Source organism: Zosterops lateralis, assembly GCF_965231275.1.
Source record: "Zosterops lateralis genome assembly, chromosome: 3".
Lineage (NCBI taxonomy): Eukaryota > Metazoa > Chordata > Aves > Passeriformes > Zosteropidae > Zosterops > Zosterops lateralis.
The window spans coordinates 41455402-41479420 of NC_139764.1; the positions used below are offsets into that span (position 1 = coordinate 41455402).

The following is a 24019-nucleotide window of genomic DNA, read 5'->3' on the forward strand; positions in this document are numbered from 1 at the left end:
ACTGGTCATCTTTTGGGAGTTGGTGTGTGGGACCTCGGTGAATCCTTTCCCAAAATAAGGATTTGTTACAGGAAACGAGAGTTTGTACAGCAAAGGAAGAGACCAGAAAACCTAATTACTTCAGCCTTTAGGAATCTATTTTACCAATGTAACCAATGCCTACTGCATAGACTTGTTACACTTCGGCTGCAACTTAACTATCAATACGGGGTTTTCAGACCACCTTGCACCCTAACTGGTGGAGCTGGACAAAAGCCCCTGTGTCAGGCATCCTCTCTCTTTGTGACAGCAGCTGCTGGACCTTCTGCCGTGTCAAGAAACACGTACGACTTATTTAGCAGTGAAGCAAGGCGGTGCTCCTCTGCCAGCTGAGGCAAGTCCTTTCCTGGTGCTGCTGGCCCCGGCAGCGTGGGAATACTACAGCTTCCCTCCTCGGGGAAGGCGGGGAAGGGCTGCGGGAGCTGAGAGTTACGGCCAGGAGCACTTGGGAGCCGCGGGGTACAGCCATGGCCGGTACCGGGAGCGGAGCGGGCCCGGGCGGCGGCGGGAGCGGGGCTGGCTCCCCGCGGGAGGGGCGGAGGGCGGGCGGTGCGGGGAGGCGGCCGCCCGGCTTTATAGGGAGCGAGAGAGGCGGTGTCTGCGGGCAGGGAGCGGAGGAGGCGGTTCTCTTCCCGTTGCCATCCCCGATCCCGCCGTGCGAGTGCGGGGCCGGCGGCGGCGGGGCGGCCATGGCCTCCATGGCGGCGGCGATCGCCGCCTCCCGCACGGCGGTGATGAACGGGAACCGGCCGCTGGACGAGCGGGAGCGCAAGCGGTTCAGCTACTTCTCCTCGCTGAGCCCCATGGCGCGCAAGATCATGGCGGAGAAGGAGCGGATCCGCGAGCGCTACGGGCCCGAGTGGGAGCGGCTGCCGCCCCGGCAGCAGGACGAGATCATCGACAAGTGCCTGGTGGAGCCGCACGTCCAGGCCCGCTACGCCGCGCACCGCGGCACCGCCCGCCCGCCCGCGCCGCCCGCCGCCTACCCCAGCCTGCGCATCAACACCGGGCAGAAGGTGGTGCGCTTCGGAGACGAGGTACCGCCACCGAGGGGAAAGGGCAAGGGGAAGGGGCGGCGGCGGGGTCCGGCGGGAGCGGCGCTCCCCATCCCCATCACCCCCGCACGGGCGGGCGCGACCTCCCCCGGCTGGGCTGGGCTGGGCCGGGCCGGGCTGCCCCGCACCGCACCGCACCGCACCGCACCGCACCGCGGGGAGAGTTGCCCCGGTGATGAGCTCCATCCCTTTCTCTCCCCGCTCCCTGGCCGTGCGGGATGTTCACCCCGGGAGAGGCACCGGGTCACACCGCACGGTCACCACACGGCGACAGCGCTGAAGTGAATCTTGCACAAAGGAGATTTGGAGACTCGGAGGTCTCAGTTCCCCCGACGCCCGGGGCATGACCGTGGCTGGCGCTGGACACAGTCTCTTGCTGAAAATGGGCTGTAGGGAATGTTTACACTGAATTAAATCTCTTCCTTTTCGTTTCTAGTTTTAGACACGGTTAAAAATACAGCACTGAAAACATTCCAGCTCTTGGCATGTTTGACACCTTAAAAAAAAAAAAAATGCAGCCTGTTCCATGTCACATGCCAGGAAAAACAGGGGTGTGGAAAGATAGATGGCAAAAAGTATGGGTTTTGAACCTTCTGAGAGCCGTCTATCCAAGGGTGAAGCGTGGCAGCCCTGGAAATGCACAGTAAAAGAGCAGTGGGTCATGTTAGCGAGTGGGAGCCCTTGAAGGTCTAACAACGCTTGCCGAGACCCCACAGTACTCTTCAGATGCTGTGTCTCTTATTCAGTGTATTAATTCCCTTTGTTTTCTATTCTTTTACATTTCTATTCTATTCTTTTATTCTTGTATGATTACAGAGCTGGTTTCTTTCACTATGTCCACATAATAACTTTAAGTGACCTATCATTAATTAAGTTATGTGGCTTCTACTAGAAAAAAAAATCTGCTTCTGCATTTGTAATCATCAGTCCAATTTAAAGAGAGCAGTGCTACTTTATCCTCCTCTCCAATATCCCTTGCAATGGGATTTCTAGGAAGCATGTGGGGCACACTGATACTGGGCATTGTGGATCCTGGCCAGCTTTGTGCCAGGAGACTGCTGCCTGTGTTTCCCCTGTCAGGAAGGTGGGATGCTGTGCTGCACACGCATTGTGTCTAAAGCTAGAGAGCATAGGATGTAGAGCAGTTTTGTCTAGTTCATAATACCCAAAATTCCAGATAAATATTTGATAGTAATGGCCAAAAAGAGGTGTAGAAGGACACAAGACAGCAAATCTGGTTGTGCAAGCAACCTTTGGAAAAAAACTTAAATCTGAAGTTAGTTGTGGAAGAATTTAAAGAGAGTGGAAAATAAATATGTTCAGTTTTCCCAGCCTCTGAGAGCTCTGCTGTGCTTTCTGCTTTGAATTATGTGGGTCTGGAAGCAAAGCAAGCATGTTGTAGGCTGTTGTGGTGCACTGTACGGAAATAATGATTTCCTAAAACATCTGAGAGTCCATCTGAAACTGGGCAAATAGTTTTCTTTCCCCTCTTCTCCCTAAATACAGTTACAGTATGCATAATGTTGGCATTTCTGTAGCCATTAACCAAAGAAGGAATGGTTCATCCAAATACTTGATTCAAAGTGTTTAATTTTGGAAGCATCTGCCTCAACTGACTTCCTCTTTGACTTCTAAGCAGAAGTTAATATAAATTGTTTCTCCGAAGAGAAGAGATTCCAACTCATTTTGGCATTCACCGTTTCCATTTTAGTTCTTCCAACTGTACTACTGAGCCTTGGAGCCTTTCCTGGCTCTTCATCTGATAGTTTCCCCTCCCCTGGCTCCCTTGCTGGCATTCGACCTGATTGCTGGACACTTGCCCTGGCTGACAAATCGTTCCTCCTTGTCTCGCTGTAGCAGAGCCACCGCCACCGGTCTCCTGCCAGTTCGGTTCGACATCCCGAGCTTGAAATTGCTTGTCCTGCAGAGCTCTGTCACCTCTGTGTCCTGCTCAGATGGCTCAGGGAGCTGTGTCCCTGCTGCCTCTGAGAGACTGAGCTGCTGCACGCACCCTGCTCACCCAGCCCTTGCTCAGGACAATGGGACTGGTCCTGGCTGCTCTCCCTGGCTATCGGTGTATGGTGTCCTGGAGCAAGGGAACGGAGCCTCAGAATCACTTGTGGATGTTGCAGCGCTTTCTGTGAGAGTGTTTTGGTCTGATGATGTTCTTGCTGATATACCTGCTCCAAAAGTTTCGTGTTTCCAGGCACAGCTCATCTTCCCTGTTAACTGATGTTGAAATCTGTAGTGATCTACCTGTGCTTGCTTAAGCATGGGAATTTGATCTCTTTCACCTCATGTTCTTTGGAGCACTTGGTAGAAAGCAAGCTGAGGATGAATACTGAAGGTACTGATTTACTGGTCCAGGCCTCTCACTGTTTCAGTCCCATTTTCATGCATATAACCATTGTGATAAGGTGGTCCAGAGGATATACATAGTGGTCTTGTATCTCTGGACAGTTGCTTCCCTCTTTCTCGCCCCCACTATTTCCTTGTATATCTCTTCTAACACCAAATTTATCTCCTGAACTCATAGACCAGGACTGTAAGTTCTGAAACTATAAACATCTCCTACGTTCTCAAAACACCTTTGAGTATGTTGACTGTGTGGGAAGGGTGTTACAGAACATAGACATGCAGTAACAGGACCGTGGCATCCTGTAGCCATGATCCAGTCATTTTATAGTGCTAGAGCACTGCAGTACCATGTGTGACTCTTAGCAAATGCCTGGAGTCACTGCTCCTTCTCTCCCATCTTATCCTCATTGCAGCATCACCAGTCATGGAGTTGGTAGCAGAAGCCCTGCAGGCACTGTGAACACAGTTTCAGAAGAGAATTAGGCTAACAGGGTCATTTCACACCCCAATGAAATAAGTTTTGTCCTGTTTGCTGAAGACTGATTTGCTATCATCGCACACGAGCCCAGCACGGAGACTGATAATTTTCTGTGTCTAGACAGCTCAGGCCTCCTGGCCGAGGGCTTTTGGATGCTGCAGCAGAGCTTCCTCTTTCCAACAAGCCTCCAATTGCTGGCATTTCTCCATTTATAATTTCTTCATTCTAATGCCCATAGCGGTAGAAATGAAGGTTTACTGAGCAGAAAGAAATCTGGAAATACAAGCTGAGATTGAGCATGAATGTAATACAGATGGATTATTTTTGGAATATGCCATAAACCATGAGGGGACTAGATGGAAAACCAGCAGTATGTGAGAGGCTACCATCCTTTCCCCACTGTAGTGGCCAGCCTTTGATAATGCAGCTGATTTGGTGTTAGTTGATGCCATTGGGTTCTCTCTGGTTGAGTGAAAGATACTTTAGATACTCAGCTTACAGCAGGTTTTCACTGTTCTCTTAATATCATCCCTCTTAATCCGTAAGCGTATGTCACACTCCATGTGACATACGCATGGAGTCAAGGTCTGATTTTTCCTTTGTTTTTTAGTTGGTTTTTTTCCTTTAAATGGATATTCAGTATTTGAGCAATAAAAGAATTGGATGTGAAATAACTAAACTTTTCATTGGAAAAAATGCCATATGCTTTAGGAAGTGATAAACATTTTATGTGGAGGAAAGATAGGTGAGAGAGTTTGGTTAACTTCATTTATTGTGTTTCAAGAGGGATGCTTGACTTACCTGCCTTTGTTTTACTTAGCATTAAGAACTTTGGCACTAAACAAAGGATCAACCCTTTTACCTCCCTACTTAAAATTGCTTTAAAGCAACGAATAATCAATATAGCAAAAAACTTTTAAGTTGGGCCTGTTAGAGAGTTGTGCATTTTAAACACCCAAAAATCAAAGGCAGCTTTTGAGTGCAGTAAAACCTCAATAACCAGCAACTCCTGTTCTAATAACACTTCTTAGAAGCATTTATTGGTGAGTTTGTGTCTTGCCCAACTACTGTCAGCTGTGCTGAACAATGCTCATGTCAGACACACAGGCACACTTCTACCAGTGTCTTCCATTTTGAATTTCAGATGTTGTTTTGCAGCAATAGCAAATGTAGTTTGTGATTCTTTTTTATATATTTTGCAGCTGGTTGTTGAAGTCAAGTGTATGAGCAGATTTTTGCCTCTTTCTCACTCATCTTTTTCAGCTTTGAAATATGTGCATGAGGCCCTATTTCTTACAAATAGTTTCTTTTTTTAACCCTGGTGAACAAAAGTTTATTTATTTGCCTTCTTTCTGGAAGAAGGCATTGTTGTGTGCTGAAAACAAAAGCTGATCAGATATGGATTTTTTCTAATCTATGTTGATGACAAATAGCCTTGAAGTCCTTTTCTCTAGAATTTTCAGTCATAATTCACTTATGTTATTATTGAAATAGTTGATTCTTTTGCTCCCAGTTTCTTCAAGCATGTAAGAACTTGTTTATTCTACAAAAAACTAAAGTTACTTCTCATATTTTGTTGGCGACAAACTTGAATCAGATAGTTTGGATAGCACAACACAATTCAACAGTATCCTATTTTTTCACTTGGTCCTCTGCATGTTCTCTGTGTGAAAACATATGAGGTGGAGGCCACAAACTTCCTTCCCTTCCCTGACAATGGGCAGACCTTGTCAACTGTCTCCTTCATCCTAGCCCCAAGTACACTTCAAATAACCACAAACATCAATTACTTAAAGTTTGTATCCTCCAACCATGTCTTATCCCATTTTATTCTTTACTATATGCCATGGAAGATCTTTTGAATGTGGACAGAGCTCCTCAGAGTTACTGGCTCTGAGGTGTGCTGGGCTGTACAGCCCAAGATACAATGAGCTGTCTTTTTAAGCAAAAAAAAAGGAAAAAATAAAGATCCTTTTCTTTTAAGGAACTGCTACCTAACTACTTCCATTTTATATAATCTGTGAAACTCTTAGATGCTATCTCTGGCCAGAACTTTTAACAACTGTTACCAAAATTAATTCATTCCGGGAGCTTTTTGCTTGCCTGTGCTGGAGGTCAAAGTCGCAAGTGGCGGTGCCAGCAAGGGCAGTGATGGTTGATGTCTTCATCAGCTTCTATGGAGGGGGAGGCTGACTTGCTCTGTCCTGCAGGAAATGATGTATCCTGCTGCATGACAGCCTCATACCTTCCCTCTGCCTTGCCCATGCTGCTTTTTTATCCCTCTGTGTTTGGCCTTTTGTTGTCAGGGCTGGCTCACAGTAGCGGTGTCATCGCTGAGTTGGGGGTGTGTGTGCAGGAAGCGTTGGGCAGAGCTGTCCCTCCTGGTGCTGTCTTCTCTTGCCTCAAATACAGCAAAGTGAAGAACTGGATGTCTTGGATCCAGGACGAGAATGAACTTGGCTCACTTTCAAGTTTAAAATTGGGCCCCAGCTGGTTTGCTTGTCCTGTAAATGGCAAGAAGACAGAGCTTCTCTGTCTAACTCTCTAGATAAAACTAGATTTAAGTCTCTAGATAAAACCCACTGACAGCTACACATCTGGAACTTTAAGGTGCTGTGACTGCACATAGCAGTGTTACAGTGTTCTCTGGACTTCACTTCTGTCCTTTACTGCTGTAGCTGAAGTCAAGCCCTGCTTTATCCAGACCCCATGCAGACAGAAGTGTTACAGTTTTGCTTTGTGTGTGAGACTCAATCCAATGGTTGGGTTCTCCCATCTCTCTTCCCTTCTGAGCCATGATTCCTCTCTAATGCATGCTTCAGAAATGAAGTGCCAACTCCATTTCAGAGGCAAAGGGTATTGTCCTAGAAGGGTTTTGAAATAATTAGACACACCTGCTGTGAGGCATCACCCATGGAGTGGTGTGGCATTCCCATGCATTCAGCAGCACACCACAGTGCAAATGCTGATAGATACTAAAAAGCAGACTTCTGCCCCCTTTTTTTCCTTTAAACGTTAAAACATCTGAGAATCTGTTTCCTGGATTGAGAGAACCTGTATTACATTTGTGTTCTTGGCAAAAACTTCCTGTACCAAATTTCCTTTTGGCCACAATATGTGATCAAGCAGAGCCCAGGCCTTTCCTCTTAGATGAGCTCTATCAGGCAAGTTCTTTTTAAGAGCATGGGATCACCCTCAGGTATACTACAAATACCTTGCTGCTAGAAACCCTGTATTTCACAGATGAGTGATAGTTGGAGTATGACATGTTTTTATGTTTAGGAGATGGTTTTAGACACTTCTAATCATGATCTCATAGCTCTTGGCTATAAAAATCTGCCTGCAGTGAAATGAGAGAGGGTAGATCAGGAGAAAATTATCAGATGTGTGAGAAATATACTTCTAGAAAGACAGAGACCAGAAATAAGAAAAAAGCAGCCACAGTGAAATGTGGGGTTCCTGTGTTGTGTTAAAACATGGTTGAGTTCTGTTATTCTTTGAACAGCAGGAATGTGAGAATCCTTCATGGTTATTCCTGGTCTTTCCCTTTCCATACAGTGTTCCCATTCCTGTTCCTTCCCTGGTGTGCTGCAGTGTCCACAAGCAGTGACCTGCTCAGGATGGAGGGTGCAGCTCACAACCTGCACCTGTGGGACCATCCAATGTACCAATGAGTCCCAGCCATGACTAGGAATAGAAATGCCATCATGTTGTTGTAATTCTTCAACAAATATGAACAACAATAATTTTTCAAATTATTTTCCACCCTTCCATCTTTCAGTGTGGGCCACACGTATTTCTACGGGGCACGCTTAGTATGAAGAGATTGTTTAAATTTCTCAGTTTGAGATTCTTTTCAGAAAGCAGCTTCTTAGAAGAATGGATTTCAGATTTTGTGCTGTGGATGCCGTGTGGCTCCTTCAACACCAGTGAATATTTATTCCAGAGTAGCCATCACTGACGTGGTGTGATGATGTGAACTGTTGGGGCTGGATCCAGCTGTGGCTTGGCCCAGTGGCCACACAGCTGTTTCACTGCCCCACAACTGCCTGGTTGTGCATGTGCTCTTTGGTCTGCCAAAGGGAGGAAATGGGGCTTGATTTCCCTGAGGCCCCTTCTCCTTTTGTTGTTTCTGTCCCCGTGTGTTGCTAGTGGCTACCAAAGAAATGCCTAGTAGAAAACTGGAAATATAATACGTTTTAAGGGTATTTGTCGAGCAACCCTTTCGGGATATTTAGATCAGGTTAAACCCTCACATATTTTGTAGATTAAATTGGTATAGTATTGATAACCTTCCCCTCAGGACCTGCTTTCAGTCAGTCTTAAAATGTAATCAGTGCCATCTTTAAGCAGTGCTTCCTCTTTACAGTCAGTTCTGTAGCAGTGGTTGTTACAGTTCCAGCAGTGTAACATAATGTCATTTGTGTGATGCTTCTGAGAAGATGAAGCTGCTCTTCTGATTTTTAGTCATTCTTGAATTTTATTTCAGGACATAACTTGGCAAGATGAACACTCAGCTCCGTTCTCCTGGGAAACTAAGGTAAATGAACAGCTTTTTTTTTTTTTTTTAATATTGGTTTGTCATTTTATACTGTTCCTTATGCATTTATTGTCTTCAATTTGATACTTGATAGATTAATGTCAGCTTTATTCTGTACAGGCTGTATAGAGTGACCATCCTGGAAATGAGTGATATGCTTTGATTTACATCAGGAGAAACACAAAATGTACTCCATGAACTGATGTTCTGACTTTGAGTGCAGTTATAAAACCGATTCATTGCAAATTATTTGATTCTTTTGTTGCAAAGTTTTTAATCAACTTTCCATGTTTAGCAAGACCCTTGTCTCAGATACTGTATAAACATAGCTGCATTTCACTTTTGAAGTCAGGAGTAAAGTAGCTAGAAAATGGTGTGAGAAGTGTGCAGGTAGCTCATAACTTCACTGGATTCTTTCTGAAAGCCTGTCTAGTATTTCTTCTTTTTGTCATGAACTAGAATGTTGTCTTAGGGCAAATGTAGTGAAACGTGTTAACCTAGAGCCAAGCTAGAAGGCTCCTTGAAAAAAATAACATTTTTCTTTGGTGGGTTGGTTGGGGGTTTCTTTTGCACCTCATTTTACCTCTGGTATTTTGTCAAAGCATTATTTATGATGGGATTCTCATATGGATAACACAGAGCCAGAGTTCTCCATCTTTCCGAACCTGCAGTGTGAGGAAACACAGTTATGCCATATGTGTGGTGGGAAATCAAGTTTAATTCTTCTTTAGTTTGAGAAATTCTGGGAGCAAAACCACAGCTCGTTGTCTTTCTCAACTGGGTATGGCCAGCATGTTAATTTAATCACACATTTCTGACTTCGTTTTTTGCCTTTATCTGCCAGTGAAAGCTGCTACTGCTCTGTTCCCCATTTCTTTTTTTTTTTTTTTTTTTTTTTTGCCCTTGAACTATGTAGATAATCATGTACGACCTTATGAATATAATCTTAGCCTAATACAGAGTAATTATTTGGAAATGCCAGTGAATACTAAATTAATCCAGTTGACCTGAGATTTAGCCCTCCCTGCTCAAGGTCACTGCCTGTAGCTGCACCCCATCGGTGCTTTGCAGAAGCTGATTAACCTATAACTTGATGTGACTCCTGGGTCCTGGCAGCCTGCAGTGCTGCTGTTTAAGGGAAACCAATGCCAGTCTTCACTTGCCTTAAAACTCCTTTAAAAGCTGTGATGGTTCAGGAACCAATGGAGGATTTCCTACAGTGGAAACCTGGTTGCTCAGGCAAGCCCTCCTGTCTTAGGAGGACCCTTAGGACTCTTAGAAGAGGCAGCCACTGGCTTTTAGTGTAGTATTGAAGAGGTTTTTAACGTGGATATACTTGGGTGAAGCTCCCAAGAAAGGAAAAAATGCCAGAAAAGTGTTGACCTCATTGACAGTAAGGTGAAATAAATAATACGTTGGAGACAGCAGTGTTGTCTTTCTCACTTATTAGTCCAAACACAAAACCTCAGGTTTGGGAATGTGGCAGCCATAATTGTATTTTTAAGCTCTGTCTTGATAAGATTTTATAAGTTCTGAAAACTTAAACTTCATAGAAATTCTGCTTCATATAATCCACTGACTAGTGATGCACGATGAGATATATCTGCAAGTTGAATGGATTTTCTCTTTAACTGATAGTCCTCTTTTCTTTTTAATGCTTGTGTGTCTACTGAAGTGTTTTTAAACCCAGCCTGTGGTTTATTGCTTGCTGATGAAGGGTGTTTCCACTGTCCTCCTGGTGTCTCAAAATGAGAGACCAAGTGGATAAATGCACTAGTTTCATCTTTTACTGTAGTGAATCGAGGAACACAGAATGATGTGGAAACACTTGTGTGGTCACTGAAGAAAAGTGAGGAGGGGAGAAAATTGTTTCAGAAGTAATTGTCGTGGCTGATCAAGCTGTGTTTCCCTCTTTCCCCTCTCCCTCCTTGCTGACCAGAAATAAAAGCTGTGCCAGAGCTGTAAGCTGAAAAGTTGCATGACCTTTTTCTTTAGAAAAAGTCTAGAGAATCCATTTTGTCTGGATTTACGGGGTATGGGTTGGTCAGTTCCTGTGGATTCTTCCTTTTGGTTCTTCCCCAGTGCCTCATATTGTATCAATCTTTCAACCAAATCCTTCCACTGCTGAGTCTTCCCTTTTCAAACGTGGAGATCTTGCTTGGTCCTTAATCTTTGATCTTCTCTAACCGGTACTTTTATGAGGTAATACTGAAGTCAATTTTTAATGAGGTAGCAGCTGAGGAAAAAGTAGCCTGACTCAAGAGGTCCCATGTGAGGAAACCTGAATGAGCTGTTCAAGAAGGCTGGTGTGTTGTAATACATTGTTCAACGTCCTGTGAGCCAGACCCGTTCCCACTGTTATTTAAGGCTGTCTGGCTCTTTCCATTCCCTTAGCTCTACCCCTGACGGGTTGTTCTTTCCACAATACTCTTCTCCCTGATCTCCCTTTAATGCAGAGCTTTTTGTTTGATTTGGGTTTTTAGCATGCTATTGCCTGAATGTGCATGAATATGCTCTGGCTTACCCAGGGAAGGAAACGTGGCTTTTGCAGAGCCGAAGAAAGTAGAGATGTAAATCAGTAAAGCCAATTTATTTTTTTTTAAACACTGAGACACAGAAAATACTCATTTTGCTAGTTTATTTTTCTGTAACTAAGAGAGGGTAGTAAGAAGTGTGGAGAAGAGGGGAGGGCATGTATTCTCCTGGGTTGAAGGCTCTCATCTGTAACAGTGATGCCAATGGGGATTCCAGTGTGGACAAATTTTTCTCACTGTAGCTAGTTCCATGGATTCCCTACTTCCATGGCAGTCAAACTTACCCAGAGAACAGTGTATTGAATTGCTGTCATTTTGTGCAGAACATTGTTGAAGGGCTTGATAAATTCACTTGTGTCACAAGTAAACTTTCTGTGTTCTCACTTTAAACACGAATCTGCAATATGGCTGCAGTCATTCATATCACAACAAACACTTGCATGAATATCCCCACTATTTTTAGATGAGTGTTTCTTGTCTCACCTTTTTATTTTTAAATCCTCAAACAAGGCAAAGTAGGGCTACAATGTAAATTGCCGAGTTAGCTGCTAGACAGCATTTAAAATAATATTTTTAGTAGATAATGATAACACTTCTCAGAAGGAAAACTTGGGAAGTAGCAAATTCTCTTGGCACTGAGAATGGGCTGACATTTTAAAACTAAAGATTGAACTGGAAGGAATGATTTGATTCATGGGTGGAGCCCTCATGGACATAGCATGTCTTGAAATGTGGGTTACAGTTTTAACTGGAGCTCTAGCCAGGTTTATAAATTCAGGGCATTCTATTTATGGCTTCAGGTTTACGTGAGATGAAAGATGACATTTTGGCTGAGTTTAGCCTTTGAGGTTTCTTGGTTTGTTTGAAGTGAAAATTCAGTGAAACTCAGCACGGACCTCAAGATATAAATGGAAAACAAGAATCATGCCTGAACTTGGAAATAAAATTTCTCTGCAACTCTTCCTGAACTCAGAACTTTATGGGTTTTGAGGTTTTAGATTTGAAGGGGGTTAATTAATTTAGTAATGGGCAGAAAATATTTCAATTTGCCATCTCAGTTAACACACAGAATGCACCGAACAGCATGGGAATAAATTGCAATTTACTTCTAATTCATACTATTAATGAAAATAGGTTTTATTCCAAATGCTTTAAATTGACACATACATATCTAAAGATTTATTTTTCTTGATGCAGGTAAAATAGTTGCTGACTCTCTTTTATTTTCAACAGACCCTCAGGTATTTGTTGAAAAGAGAAGCTTCTGAGGTGTGTTTAAAATAAACCAAGAAAAAAGCAAAATGAGGAAGTGACAAGGTTCAATCCCTTCAATAATCTTGTTGCTGCCTCCCTGTCCAAATTCCCTAATTATCTTGCTACAGAAGTGATCTAATCCCAGCAATGATTTAGGAAGAAAACAACTATGTTCCACTTGTAATAAACATGCTTTACCAACTGTTTCCTTTATCTAAAATTGAGGCAGTCTTCAGTATCCTTCATTGTACAAGCCCTAGTTGGTGTTTTGTTTTAAATAGGAGAACAGTGACAGACGAGAATTTTTTTCCTTCCTTCCTTAGCAGCATGATATTATAATTGTTTGTTACAAGCTATAATTTGGTGTGATTATTTTTGCCAAGCTGGCATAAATGGCAGTGCTTGCTTGGGAGGAGAGTGATCCCTGAGCTTTTGAGATCAGCTTTCCCTTTTTGATTTAGACTACGTATGTTTAAAACACGGTGCTGTAAAACTTCTGTTGACTATTAGTTCTCGAGCAAAAAAAAAAAAAAGCCCACCAAACCCAACTTGTGGTAATAGAAGCTTTGTTCAAAGTTTATTTTATTCTATATGGAGTAAAGATATATGTGAGGATTCAGTTACCTGCATCAATCTGTGTTGGTTTTGAGCATAGAACCAGGGACTGTCAGTACAAGCTTGCTCAAGCTAGCCAGGAACAGTGGCAGACTGGATTGAGTTCATAATAGCAGATATGGAAGGGAATTTCCTCCAAAGGTCCATGCTATAGAACTTTGGCATTGTCCTTCTGTATGGACTAAAATTACTTAGATTGGTTTTGAGTGTTTTGCTCTATTTTTTGCCTTTGCAATTTGCCTCTGCTGATCTAAGGATTTCTTTCTGACTCTGAAAAGATCCTGAAAACACCCACGGTGTACACAGGAAACAAAGCAAAAATTGCAGCTGCTTTGGGCCCTGTACTTATTTTGGTTTTGTCCATTCAGCAAAGTCATCTTCTAAATCTTTTAAAGTTGGCTTTCTTACCTCTGCATTTATCAGGCTGTGCTTAAAACAAGTTGCTTTTGACAGTGTTTCTGTAGTCTTTGTCTCAACAATTTGGATTTTTCAGCCTGCCAAGCAAAACAATTTGTTTTGGCTGTATTTGCGTGACTGCTTAGTAAAATACTACACATTCCTGATGGGTGAATAAGATGCTTTAAAAGTTCCTGGGTTCTTTGTGGTCATCTTGTTTTTAATATGTACTTATGAACTGAGCCCTGATTTCATACAGTATTATTAAATCATGACATTCTCAGTGTCTGGTGCCTCTCTTTCAGCATACATTGGTTCCCATGAGTATATACAGCCACTCCTACAATTTAGTGGATTATTGCTGCCTTGAGACTGAAGTTTGGTCTAAATTTTTTAATCCAGTAAACAAAATCCCTAAATACTTTCATGTGGTCTTTTTAAGGAAATATGGACATGCAGCCTCCTAAAACCTGCAATTTATAGTATTATTTATATTTATGATACAGAAAAATGATCAAGACAGGACATCATTTATTTAAACCCTTGCAGTGATTTGGGACCAGAGGGGTAAGACTGAAAAGAACACAGACTTCAAGGTTTGCTTTACCTCAAAGTACTTCTTTGTGCATGCTTTCACATGCACTCTCTCCCCCTTCTGTCTTAGTGTGTTGAGAAAGACTTGCTCATGCAATATCTTGAAAATACTACTGCTGTTAGTAGCTTTTATTTGAATTCCAGTAATTTCCAGAAATTACAGTTGAGACTGTACCAGTCTGTCTGTAAACTCTTGAGACTTTCTAAGCTGAACAATTCCCAGAAATACCATTTGGACAGATGGTAGGAAAAAGAAAATATTTTTATTTTATTCCTCAGATGGGGAATTACACATACAGAAACTGCAGCTCAAGTAAAGTAATACAAAATCAATGAAAGCAGCGGGGAACTGAAACTTTCTCTCTAGAATCCGAAACTGTGCCTGGAAGACAATTTACTTTTGGCCATGAAATCACACCCCACTGTTCAGTGTTTGCCTCCCCAGGGTGGCAGCTGGTAGAGGGCCATAAGTGCAATTCTACTTCTGAGAGCTGCAAGGGCAGGTGCAGCTCACAGCAACTCTGCCCCAGCCTGGGGAAGGCAAACCTTTACAGGTGAGCTGCTACCCTGAGTTTGGTTGGGGCCAGGAGAGGTGTGCATCAGGATATTCTCATGGCTGGCAAACCCAAAGGAAAAGGACATTTTTTGGGGGAGGAGGGGGAGGTTGCTGTCTTTTAAATATCGTTTCCTTCCTTCTCCTGTTGACGCAACCAATTGCCAATTTGCAATCTGATGTAAGAAATTGAGAGCAGAACTCTAATTAAAATCACATTTGTAGTGTCTAGTGACTCATTAGAGCGTACAGTACTAGTCATTACTTAGATGTCAGCATAGGGTGTTTCATGCATGGGCCTCTTCCGTCTCTGTGAAATTATCTTAGGCTGCTGCTTTGTTGTTTGGTTTGTTTTTTCCTTGTGGGGGAGGGTGTTTTATTGCCAATTTTTTGACTGGAAAGATATTGCCTATTCTAATAATTTTCTTTCAACAGCTAAATTTCTTAGGGGTTTAGATGTGTTAAATAACCTCAGAAGTCAAATAGAAGCAGTATATATTTCAGGGAAAACAGAATATCTTGTGACTGGTCCACAGAAGTTCTTGGCTTCTGGAATTAAATGCTGGAAGCAGAATTATCTGTGTGACCTCTTGGAGCTGTATTTACATCATGCTGAGACACTGTGCTTTCAGAACCTGTCGGGGTAGTCTTGTCTTCTTTGCCTTCCTTGTGGGAGAATGAAAACTCCTGAAGAAGTGTTTTCATTTGGATTATTCCGTGTCAGGCTATGAGGTGTTTGATCTCCAAGGTATACCGTGGGACAGATGTGCAATCTCAAGTGTCAGGTGCCCCTGTCTTCTGAAATGGGTGCACCCCGTGGTCTCTGCACAGAGGGCAGAGAGGACATCCTCTCCAGAACATGCCTCCACCAGCAGAGTGGAAAGGTACAACTCCCTGAAGTGCTGCTGCAGTGCCACACTCTTCTCTGTGCTAGGAGTGATGTGCCACTTCCAAACCACTTCTCTGAGTTGATATTTTGACCTATAAAAAAGAACATAAAATATCACCACAGTCAGTGGCTTTAGCTCCACAGCCTAAGAAGTTCTCAGAAGGCCTGGCTTTGCTTGTCTGGCTGGCTGCTGTTGAAATGCAGAGCCATCTTGTTGGTTTATTTGTTCTAATGTTTGTTGTAACAGACCCATACTTCCCTGCCATTGGTGTTTTTCCTTATTTCCAACACTGTCCTGGGGATCCTGGAGGCTGTGATGGCACTCTGGGCACTGATCTTCCCTCTCCCTTGGGCTGGGGGGTGAAGGAATCATTCTACTGAAAGTGACTGCTGCTGTGATGGCCTTCAGCTACTGTCATCCCAAGTGTGAGCCCCAGGACAGGCTATTCAAAAGATAGCAGACTGCTGCAGGACAAAAAGTAGCACTGTTTTAATTCCTGCATGACAAGTTTTACATGACTTAAGTCTTCCAAGATGGATTTTTTTTTTAACCTGTCTTTGGTTTTTAGAATCTGTCTTTTGTTTTTTCTCTTGGCTACTGGGGAAATGCAGGTCTATTTTATATTGTGTTGTGGGTTTTTTTAAAGCTGGGATTTTATCAGTTCTAAAGTCTTAAAGCATCTTAACTTCGGGGTGGTAAATCACTATTCAGTAGTACTGCCAAATGAGCTTAGGGAAATAAATCCCTATATTTTAATATAGGGAATGGCAGTCACTGTAAATAATCCTCAACACCATTGCAGCTATGGTTTGTTTATCCAAAATTTATCTACAGATAAATATCCTGCTCTTAATTTTACGTCATGACTTGTTTAAAAAAAATAAATCAGAGCACTAATGTTTTTCCTCATAGTTTTTTGCAGGCAGGGTGGGGTGTTGAGTTGTTTGGTAAGACTTGCATGTATCCTTGCACTCACCTTATTCTTGCTGAGCTATAATTACCTGCAGCTTGTTTATGCTCTGCATCTTTTGATAGCACAGTATATTCTCCATGAAAACACGGAGCTTGGTGCTTTCTTGCCTACAGCCTTGAAAAAACGATGCATCTAATTCTTTAGAAAGGTCAGATCTAAGTCCATGAATCAAATTATGTGTAGTCAGCTGCTGACTGTTTAAAAAAATTGTTTTATAAATAATCAGTTGCTGGGTTAACAGTTGTTCTTTGATGAGAAGTTTCTGAATATTAACTACTAGGGGTGCAAATCCTGCTAGATCTAGAGTCCCTTTGAACTTAACATGCACAATAATGTAGGACTCAAGATCAAACACTTCAGTGAAAATTATATGCAACTAGGACTTGTTTTAGACTGAAGCCCATAGATGCTATTGCAGTTTTATTCAGGAAAGGCTGGGCAATGAATTAGAATGGTGAAAAAATATCACAAATTTGTATTGAACTTCCAAAGTACCTTTTAACCATTTGTAGCAAAAGCTACAAGTCCTCTGAATTTTTTTCAAACTCGATCAGGCCCATGATGACAACAGCATAGCTTTAACAGTAGAGGCAACTTTTTTTTTCCTTGCATTATTTGTTCCTTTTTACAAACACAAGTCTGTGTATTAGGTTGTTCTTTCCTGGCACATATGCTTATAGGTTTCTCAGGGGGTAATAAGGCTTAACTTTTATTAGCCTGAAGAGTGTCTAGCTGGTTGAGAATCATTTTACTGAAGTGGTGGTAAGTAAAACAAACATTTTGAAGTACTGTTCACTTTTCTGTGACTTACAATTTTTTTTCCATGCACTAAATGTGATCCCTTGCTTCCTTGGCCCAGTGTTACCTCTCAGAAATGGGTACAGCTATCTCTGCACTGCAAGTGAAAACAAACCAGGGCTCTGGAATAGGTGAAGAACTGGTCCTGCTGGAGTTATTTCTCTTCCTTCAGAGGGGCATTAGAATTATAAAAAACTTACCTACGCATACTCATTACATCTAATCCTTTATCTTGGAAGTAGATGGACCTGTAGCCAACTATTTCAAAGACTATAGTGAAAGATTGCCTTTTGAACTACACTCTAAAGCTTTTTTTTTGCTTAAAATTTTCACGTAAAACATCTCTGACTTTCAAAATGCATCTGCAGCTGTTGTAATGTTTTAGTGCCACTATTCTAATGTTTCAGGGCTGTGCATGCTGTGCACTGCTGCCTTAGATGGCACTCAGCAACTCCATTACAATTGCTTTCTCTGTCTCTCCCGCAGCAGGTCTGGGACTTTCATGTTTGCTTGCAGTTCAGACTTTTAAAAATCATTATTTTTATGAAACTACAAAGATAGACATTTATGGAGAAATTAAGTTAGCTTTGCTGTGGTATCTGTTGTCTGAGAGCTGTCTCGCAATGGGCTGAGGAGTTACCTGTATGCACCAGGGTCAGAAAGTCAAAACTGTATCTGTGTGAAGAGCTTTGAAATACTGTTTTTCTGTCCCTGAACAGAGTCAGATGGAGTTCAGTGTTGCATCTCTCTCCATACAAGAGCAAGGTGGTGCCCAGCTGCAGAACGAACAGAGGCAGCCTGTTAAAGCAGCACCTGGTGCCCAAGCCCCTAAATCTTCTCAGGCCAATAAGACCCCTGGCTCTGATGGGTTGATAGCATCCAGAAAGGAAGAGGAGTCATCCTTCTGGAAGATAAACGCAGAGCGCTCCAAGTTTGAAGGAGACAAGTCTGAGTTCCAGTCCCTGACCCCCAGCCAGATCAAGTCTATGGAGAAAGGAGAGAAGCCCCTTCCCTCTTTTTACAGACAAGAGTCTGCTCCAAAGGAGATGACCAGAGCTGAGAAGCCCAGCATAACTAAACCAGAGAAGTCTGTTACCCCCAGCCAACCTTCTGTATCTCTTGAATGGGAGAAACCTCGACCTACTCAACTCCCTACTACTTCTCTAGATGACTTCTTTCTTCCTGATCCACCACAGGATCTGGCATCTTCTAGGACAAACAAGGAAGATACTGATGGTACTATACTTACAGACCCACAAATGCCTGGACAGGTGAGTACTGCTACACTTACTGGCCTTATATTTAAAAACTGTAGAGCGCATTAAAATCTGTCAGGGCCACTCTGGAAGATTAGGGACTCCAAAAAACACTAAGCCATACCTCAGCTTGATGGCTTTTTGTCTTTCAAATGTGAAGAAGTCTATTTAACCTGTTATTTAACAGTCTGTTTAACATGTTAACTTCAATTAAGTGCTTTTTAACACATAGGATAAAGGCGCAATTTAAATCTAACGCCAGAATGCTGGCAGGGCACCGAGTAGCTAATTGACAGCAAGCTAACCTAGCAAGTTGCTGTATCAAATAAAAGAGGTTGTGTTTTTTTTTTTTTTTTTTTTTTTTTTTTTTTTTTTTTTTAAAGCAGAACACTTACTGGAAAGAATAAGCTTTTTAACTTGAAAAGTGGGTGAGCTAGGGTCTAGGATACTTTACTGGTACACACAGCATAGTGGTGAATGGTGAACTAGTTCTCAGCTGTTCCAAGCAGTAGCCTGACAGCCACTTCCCAGTGCTTTGTCCCAGGCAGCTGTGCTGCTTTCAAATGTGTTTTCTCTTAAAGTCTAAAATAGAAATAGAATGAGCTTCCAGAATTAGCCTTCTTAATGTTTTTTTAAATGAAAAAACCCAAACAACCCAACAACAAAAAATAACCTTAAGCAGCTCAATAGCCAATTGAAGCTATTTTAAAAAGCAGATGCTGATCTGTGAGAAAAGAAAGGGAACAGCAGGATATGATACAGTGAGGGAAAAAAAGGGAAAGAGATCAAAAGCTTCAAAACTGTGAAGTAGAGGAGTGGTACTTCAAACAGAGCCGTGCAGTTCTGTTTGAAATCTGTGGCATCACTCCGGCAATGGCCTGACACATTACTGTACACCTTCAGCAATCCACACAGCTTTTTCTCTGTTTTCCCAACTGTGATTGTTTGAATTCCAGGCAAGATGATGTAAAGTCAGAAAGATGCAGGGCGAGGTAACTGGTTGCGAGAGAAGTAAGTGGCAGCACTTAGGAGAGAGCAATTTTGAAGCCCTATCTTTAGTTTTCATTTTCTGAAGCTGAGGGATAATGCTTCCTGAGCTACAGTTTGTGAACATGGTAGTCCTTTAATTTTAGTTAAAGGCTTTGTCATGTTTTCTTACAAATTAGAGTTTCAATTCCTTTGTGAATGTTTTCAAGATAACTGAAATAGTTTGAAAAGCCCATTTTTTCTCTCTGTGGAGAAACAACCCTCCCATGTGAAAATGGGAATAGAGGAACAGAGAAGAACTTCATGTATGATAAGAATTTTCTTCCTTTCTCCTTTTCTGGATTATCTTCCCTGTTCTGGGAAGCCAGACTCTAGGAAGAAAATCCAGAGACTCAGCTGCCTCTTGAATACTCTTTCAAAACACTAAAATTGCCCTAAATGTTATGGCTAACACTGCAGGAGTGAGCATGTTCTGGATAGCCTAGTAAATAACTTGTCATCAAAGTTTAATCTGTGTAGTTTTGTGGAAGCAACTAGCTCTAATTGCAGCAGACAATCTGTTGAATTAATGATGCTTGCCTTGTGTTTGTTTCATTCCCTGCAATTCCCAGTGTAGTCTAAAAAATTGATCTTCATGAATTTTTTCCATGAGGAAAAAAATCAAAACATTTTGCCTGCACACCACAAGAATAACATTTTTTTAACCTGCAATTGCTTTTTTGGGCATTGTGAGTATTTTTCCATGTCATGTCTAGCATTTTATGGTATAGGTACTTAGGTATTCTAAAGTATGGTGAAGACCTTGAAATACTGTCAGGCAACATTTTAAACTTTATTTTTTAGATAGGCAGTCAAATATTGAGTTTGTAATAACCATAATTAACATTAACTGCATCTTATTTCCTTTTTTTTTTTTTTTCCCCTACCTTGCAGACTAGTACAAGCAATGTTATCTTGAAGACTGGCTTTGATTTTCTAGACAACTGGTAAAAGATACTTCAAAACAGATCAATCCAGTTTTGGGGAAGGAGTGGAATACCTTTCTCCTTGTATGTTAATTTACTAGCATTTGTGTCTTTTTCTAGAAGTAACTTTCAAACTCTTAAATGTTGCCTTTGTATAAACTTTTGTAATACCGTATGCATTTTTGTTTTTTAAACAGTGATAGAAGTGTGGTTTCATTTGGATATTTTTTTAATATCTGTTAAAATTTTTAGTAGCTACTGTATTGAGAGGATGGGATAAGTTACTGTACACATGTTAAAGTAACATAAATGAGTCTCTGTATCCTAGAAATGGAACCTACAGGACCAGATTGCTGTTTTCAGTGGAAACCTTGCTAGCATGGCTTGTAAGAAATAGTGTTGCACATGCAGTGGTTCAGACCATACTTCAGATAGCTAGCAAAAAATATTATGAAAAGCAAGCATCCGGAATTGCATTGATTTGTAGATTTTGTTCTGTTTCAAAGTATCTTTTGTACCACTTACTGAAGACACTTTTCTTCTGAAGAAGGCAAAGGCATTGCCAAAATGATGGATCCAAAAAGCACTGTGTTTGTACACTACAAAGAAAGAGTATTAGAAAAATGACCTGGGGAAATGATGTTTCTGGTTTTTGGATTGAAGACTTGGGGGTGGATAGAAGGGAGTGGGACAACACCTAATGAATTGGAGAAATTCTTCAGGGAACACAATTTCACTGCCTCCTTACTAGAGCATAACTCTTCATAACACTAGTGCTGGAACTACAGCACTGGGCATTTCTGGAGTGTAGATTACCTTTGTGTCAGTGTAAACCACTATGTTTATGGGAGGTCACAGCAGTGTGAGGCTTTTTTGTTTTTTAAGCAGCTTACCGTCTCAAGGACTCATCAACTTTGGTGCTTTTTCATCCTTGTGGGTTCATCCTCTTTAGTGTTCAACATCTGGGTTGCATTTATTCCTAAGGTGCAGAGAGGCATCTCAAGGTGGCCCTTGGCAGCATTGCCTCCAGTTCTGCTTTTGAATGATCTTTGGTGTTTAAAATGTAGAGAACAAGAGTAGCTGTTGTTTGGATCTGTTGTCTCTGAAATGCAGCATGATTTACACACTGATTCTCACTGTGTTTACCTCACCTTGAAGCCTTAATTCCCCTACGCACAGCCAGTGACTGGTCTGCTCCAATGCCAAAGGTTTTACTTTTCCCTTTACCTCAGCAATAGTCCCAGAGCATTTGTTTGGGGTAGAAGGCAAAACACAGGGCTCTAATGGGTCCCAGCCAAGGCTGTAAGAAGGTCACCATCTTCTAAGCCATAGTTGTGCTAGGCTTCTCATGGATTAGCACTTGACATTTGGTTCAGTGCCAGGGGCAGTTAAATGTGCAGAATTGGATGCAGCAGGATTTTTTTCTGCTTGTTACAGGAAGAGTTTGCAATGTCCTGGAGGAATCCTTGTCTCTAATTGGTGTGCTGCTGGTTCTGAACAAGCAGAGTATGCTGATAGAGCATTAAAATTTACTTGTTGGGCAAGGAAAATGCTTGTAAGCATATCCCCCCCCACTCTTGCCCCCACACCCCACTCAAAAACAAACAAAAAACCAACCAAACAAACACTCCAGCAAGGCCAAAACCTCCACTTTTTCTAGTGTTTTCTTAAAAGATTCCTTAGCTAAATGGTAAGATTGACACAAAGTAGAAGTCATTGCATACCATACTCTTATTTATAGAAAAATAGCTTCTGAAAAGAAGCTTTTATAGCTTCTGAAAGCTTCATTCTTCCTGAGATGTACAAACTCCTGTAGTTCGTGGATATTATCTCTGCATTCAGCAGTTCAGAAAATATTTGTTGTTACCATCCTGGAATTTACTGCTGGTTTTTTTTTTCTTATGTAGCATTTGCTACAACTATCCAGAATTAATACAGCTTAGAACAACTTCAACACAAATTCTTTAGGTGTGTGATTAATACTGACTTGCACCTTCCTTTTAAAGCTAACAAATGTTAATCTTGGGGTTTGCAGTTAGCAGTGAATCTGATTTTCTGTACATTCAGCTGCTGAAAAGTAGTAAATCCAAAATGAAGATGCACATTCTAATCTTACTCTGATTTGGGGAGATCTGAAAACAAAGTCTCCTACTGTCAAGGAGCGTTACTTTAAATCTCTGGTAACACCTTAAAGCTTCTTAGGGAAGAACCTGGGCTGCCTGTCTCTTCCATCGGCTAACTCAACCCTAATACACATTGGGACCAGCTGGTAGAACATGCTGCAGAACTTTTTACTTATCCTGGTAGGTTTTTCCTGTGCTTTGACAAGAGTTGATGCTCCTCCTTTCTTGAATATGTTTTTATTAAACATTCTTACAAAAATGAAATTGTATTTGGTCACATTTTATATTAACAATGTTTTAATAAAGTCACTTTAAATAGAACTGTCAAGGTTTTTGTGCTGTTTTGTATGTTGTCCTTAATACTCTGCTTTCCCCAGTGCCATTGGAGTTGTTTGGGGCATCTTGAATCTGCCTGAGAGAAAGCCAAGAATAATTTGATCCAGAATTTAGAAACCGAATTTTTTAGATTGGAGGGGAAAAAATCAACATGCTTCAGCTGTTTTTCCAAGCCTTTAGGTGAATCTGTTTGGGGAGGTATCCTTGCTTTATCATTTAATCTGACAGCTGGGACCAGGATGAGATGTGGGAAAGACTAAGATCTATTTGTACTTCACCGTAATAGACTCAAACCTAACACACATGCTCTCCCACCAGTATCTCCAGGTTAATCCAAAGCAGTATCTGGATCATTATTGCAGAACCAATTTGAAAACTGCACATTGTGGTTTAGCCCCAGGTGTCAATTAAACACCAGACAGCTGTTTCTTTACTTTACCCAAGCAGGATAGGGGAGAGAATGGGTTATGTGTGGGCTTTAAAAGCATCTCACAAAAAGGAGGGTGCTAGCAGAGGCCACTGGGTAGTCTCACTTCCTGCCTTTTGTCATATACAGCAACTTCCCAAAGTGTAAGAGAATCAAATGTGCAGCTACAAAGATAGTTTTTCTTCTATATGCTCACATTTACTTCTTCCAGAAATGTATTTGGAAAAACAATTTGGTTTATACTCAAGCTGAATTTCCAACAGCTAAAAAGACATTTGAAGAAGAATTTGGTTTGGAAAGACTCCACAGCCAAGTAAGGGTGGTATTCCAGCTATATTTAGGATCTGGCCTACACATAATTTGCTTCAATCTTGTCTAAGCTCCCTCTCAGCTTTTAAAAGTTCTCTCTACTAAAGGCAAATCCACAGTATCTGGGCACTGTCTCAGCATGAGGAGCCAGCAGGTCTGATGTGTGAATGAAGACTTGTAAGGGCAGAGTAGAAAAGATGATGTGCCTGAAGAATACTGATTGATTGATTGATTGATTGATTGATTGAGTGGTGACTTCAGTGGTATTTGCTGAGGTTGGGACAGCCTTTGAGGTCATGGTTGTGGGTGTTGGTGCAGCACCCAGCAGGCAGAGTCCTGCTGATCATTTAGTAACAACATCTCCCAAAGAGCTTGCAAGTCTTGTCCCTGGGATACAGACCCAACTTTGTAGGTGTTATTTACAGACAGACCCCTGGGCTTTGCTGTTCAGTTTGCCCATCACCCACTTGAATCAGTATGTTACAGTATATTACTCTGAGATCAAAACCATAATGACCAGTGACAGGACCTGAGGGAAT

General features: G+C 41.8%; 1 protein-coding gene across 1 annotated transcript; it reads left to right on the forward strand.

The window, feature by feature from the left end:
- The first annotated feature begins 713 nt into the window (after positions 1–713).
- On the forward strand, positions 714–22729 carry LOC310907107 (uncharacterized protein C1orf198 homolog). The gene is made up of 4 exons (XM_083856978.1): positions 714–1076; positions 8420–8470; positions 17797–18348; positions 20254–22729. The coding sequence occupies exons 1-4, from the start codon at positions 729–731 to the stop codon at positions 20308–20310; spliced, it is 1008 nt and encodes a 335-aa protein (XP_083713104.1). The 5' UTR covers positions 714–728; the 3' UTR covers positions 20311–22729.
- Positions 22730–24019: the final 1290 nt, after the last annotated feature.

What these genes read in the sequence shown, in the direction of transcription:
- LOC310907107 (XM_083856978.1), top strand. Translation starts at nt 729, where the DNA reads ATGGCCTCCATGGCGGCGGCGATCGCCGCCTCCCGCACGGCGGTGATG. An exon ending in CGTTCTCCTGGGAAACTAAG is followed by an intron (nt 8,471 to 17,796) that starts GTAAATGAACAG and finishes GTCCCTGAACAG; the next exon opens with AGTCAGATGGAGTTCAGTGT. An exon ending in ACCCACAAATGCCTGGACAG is followed by an intron (nt 18,349 to 20,253) that starts GTGAGTACTGCT and finishes CCTACCTTGCAG; the next exon opens with ACTAGTACAAGCAATGTTAT.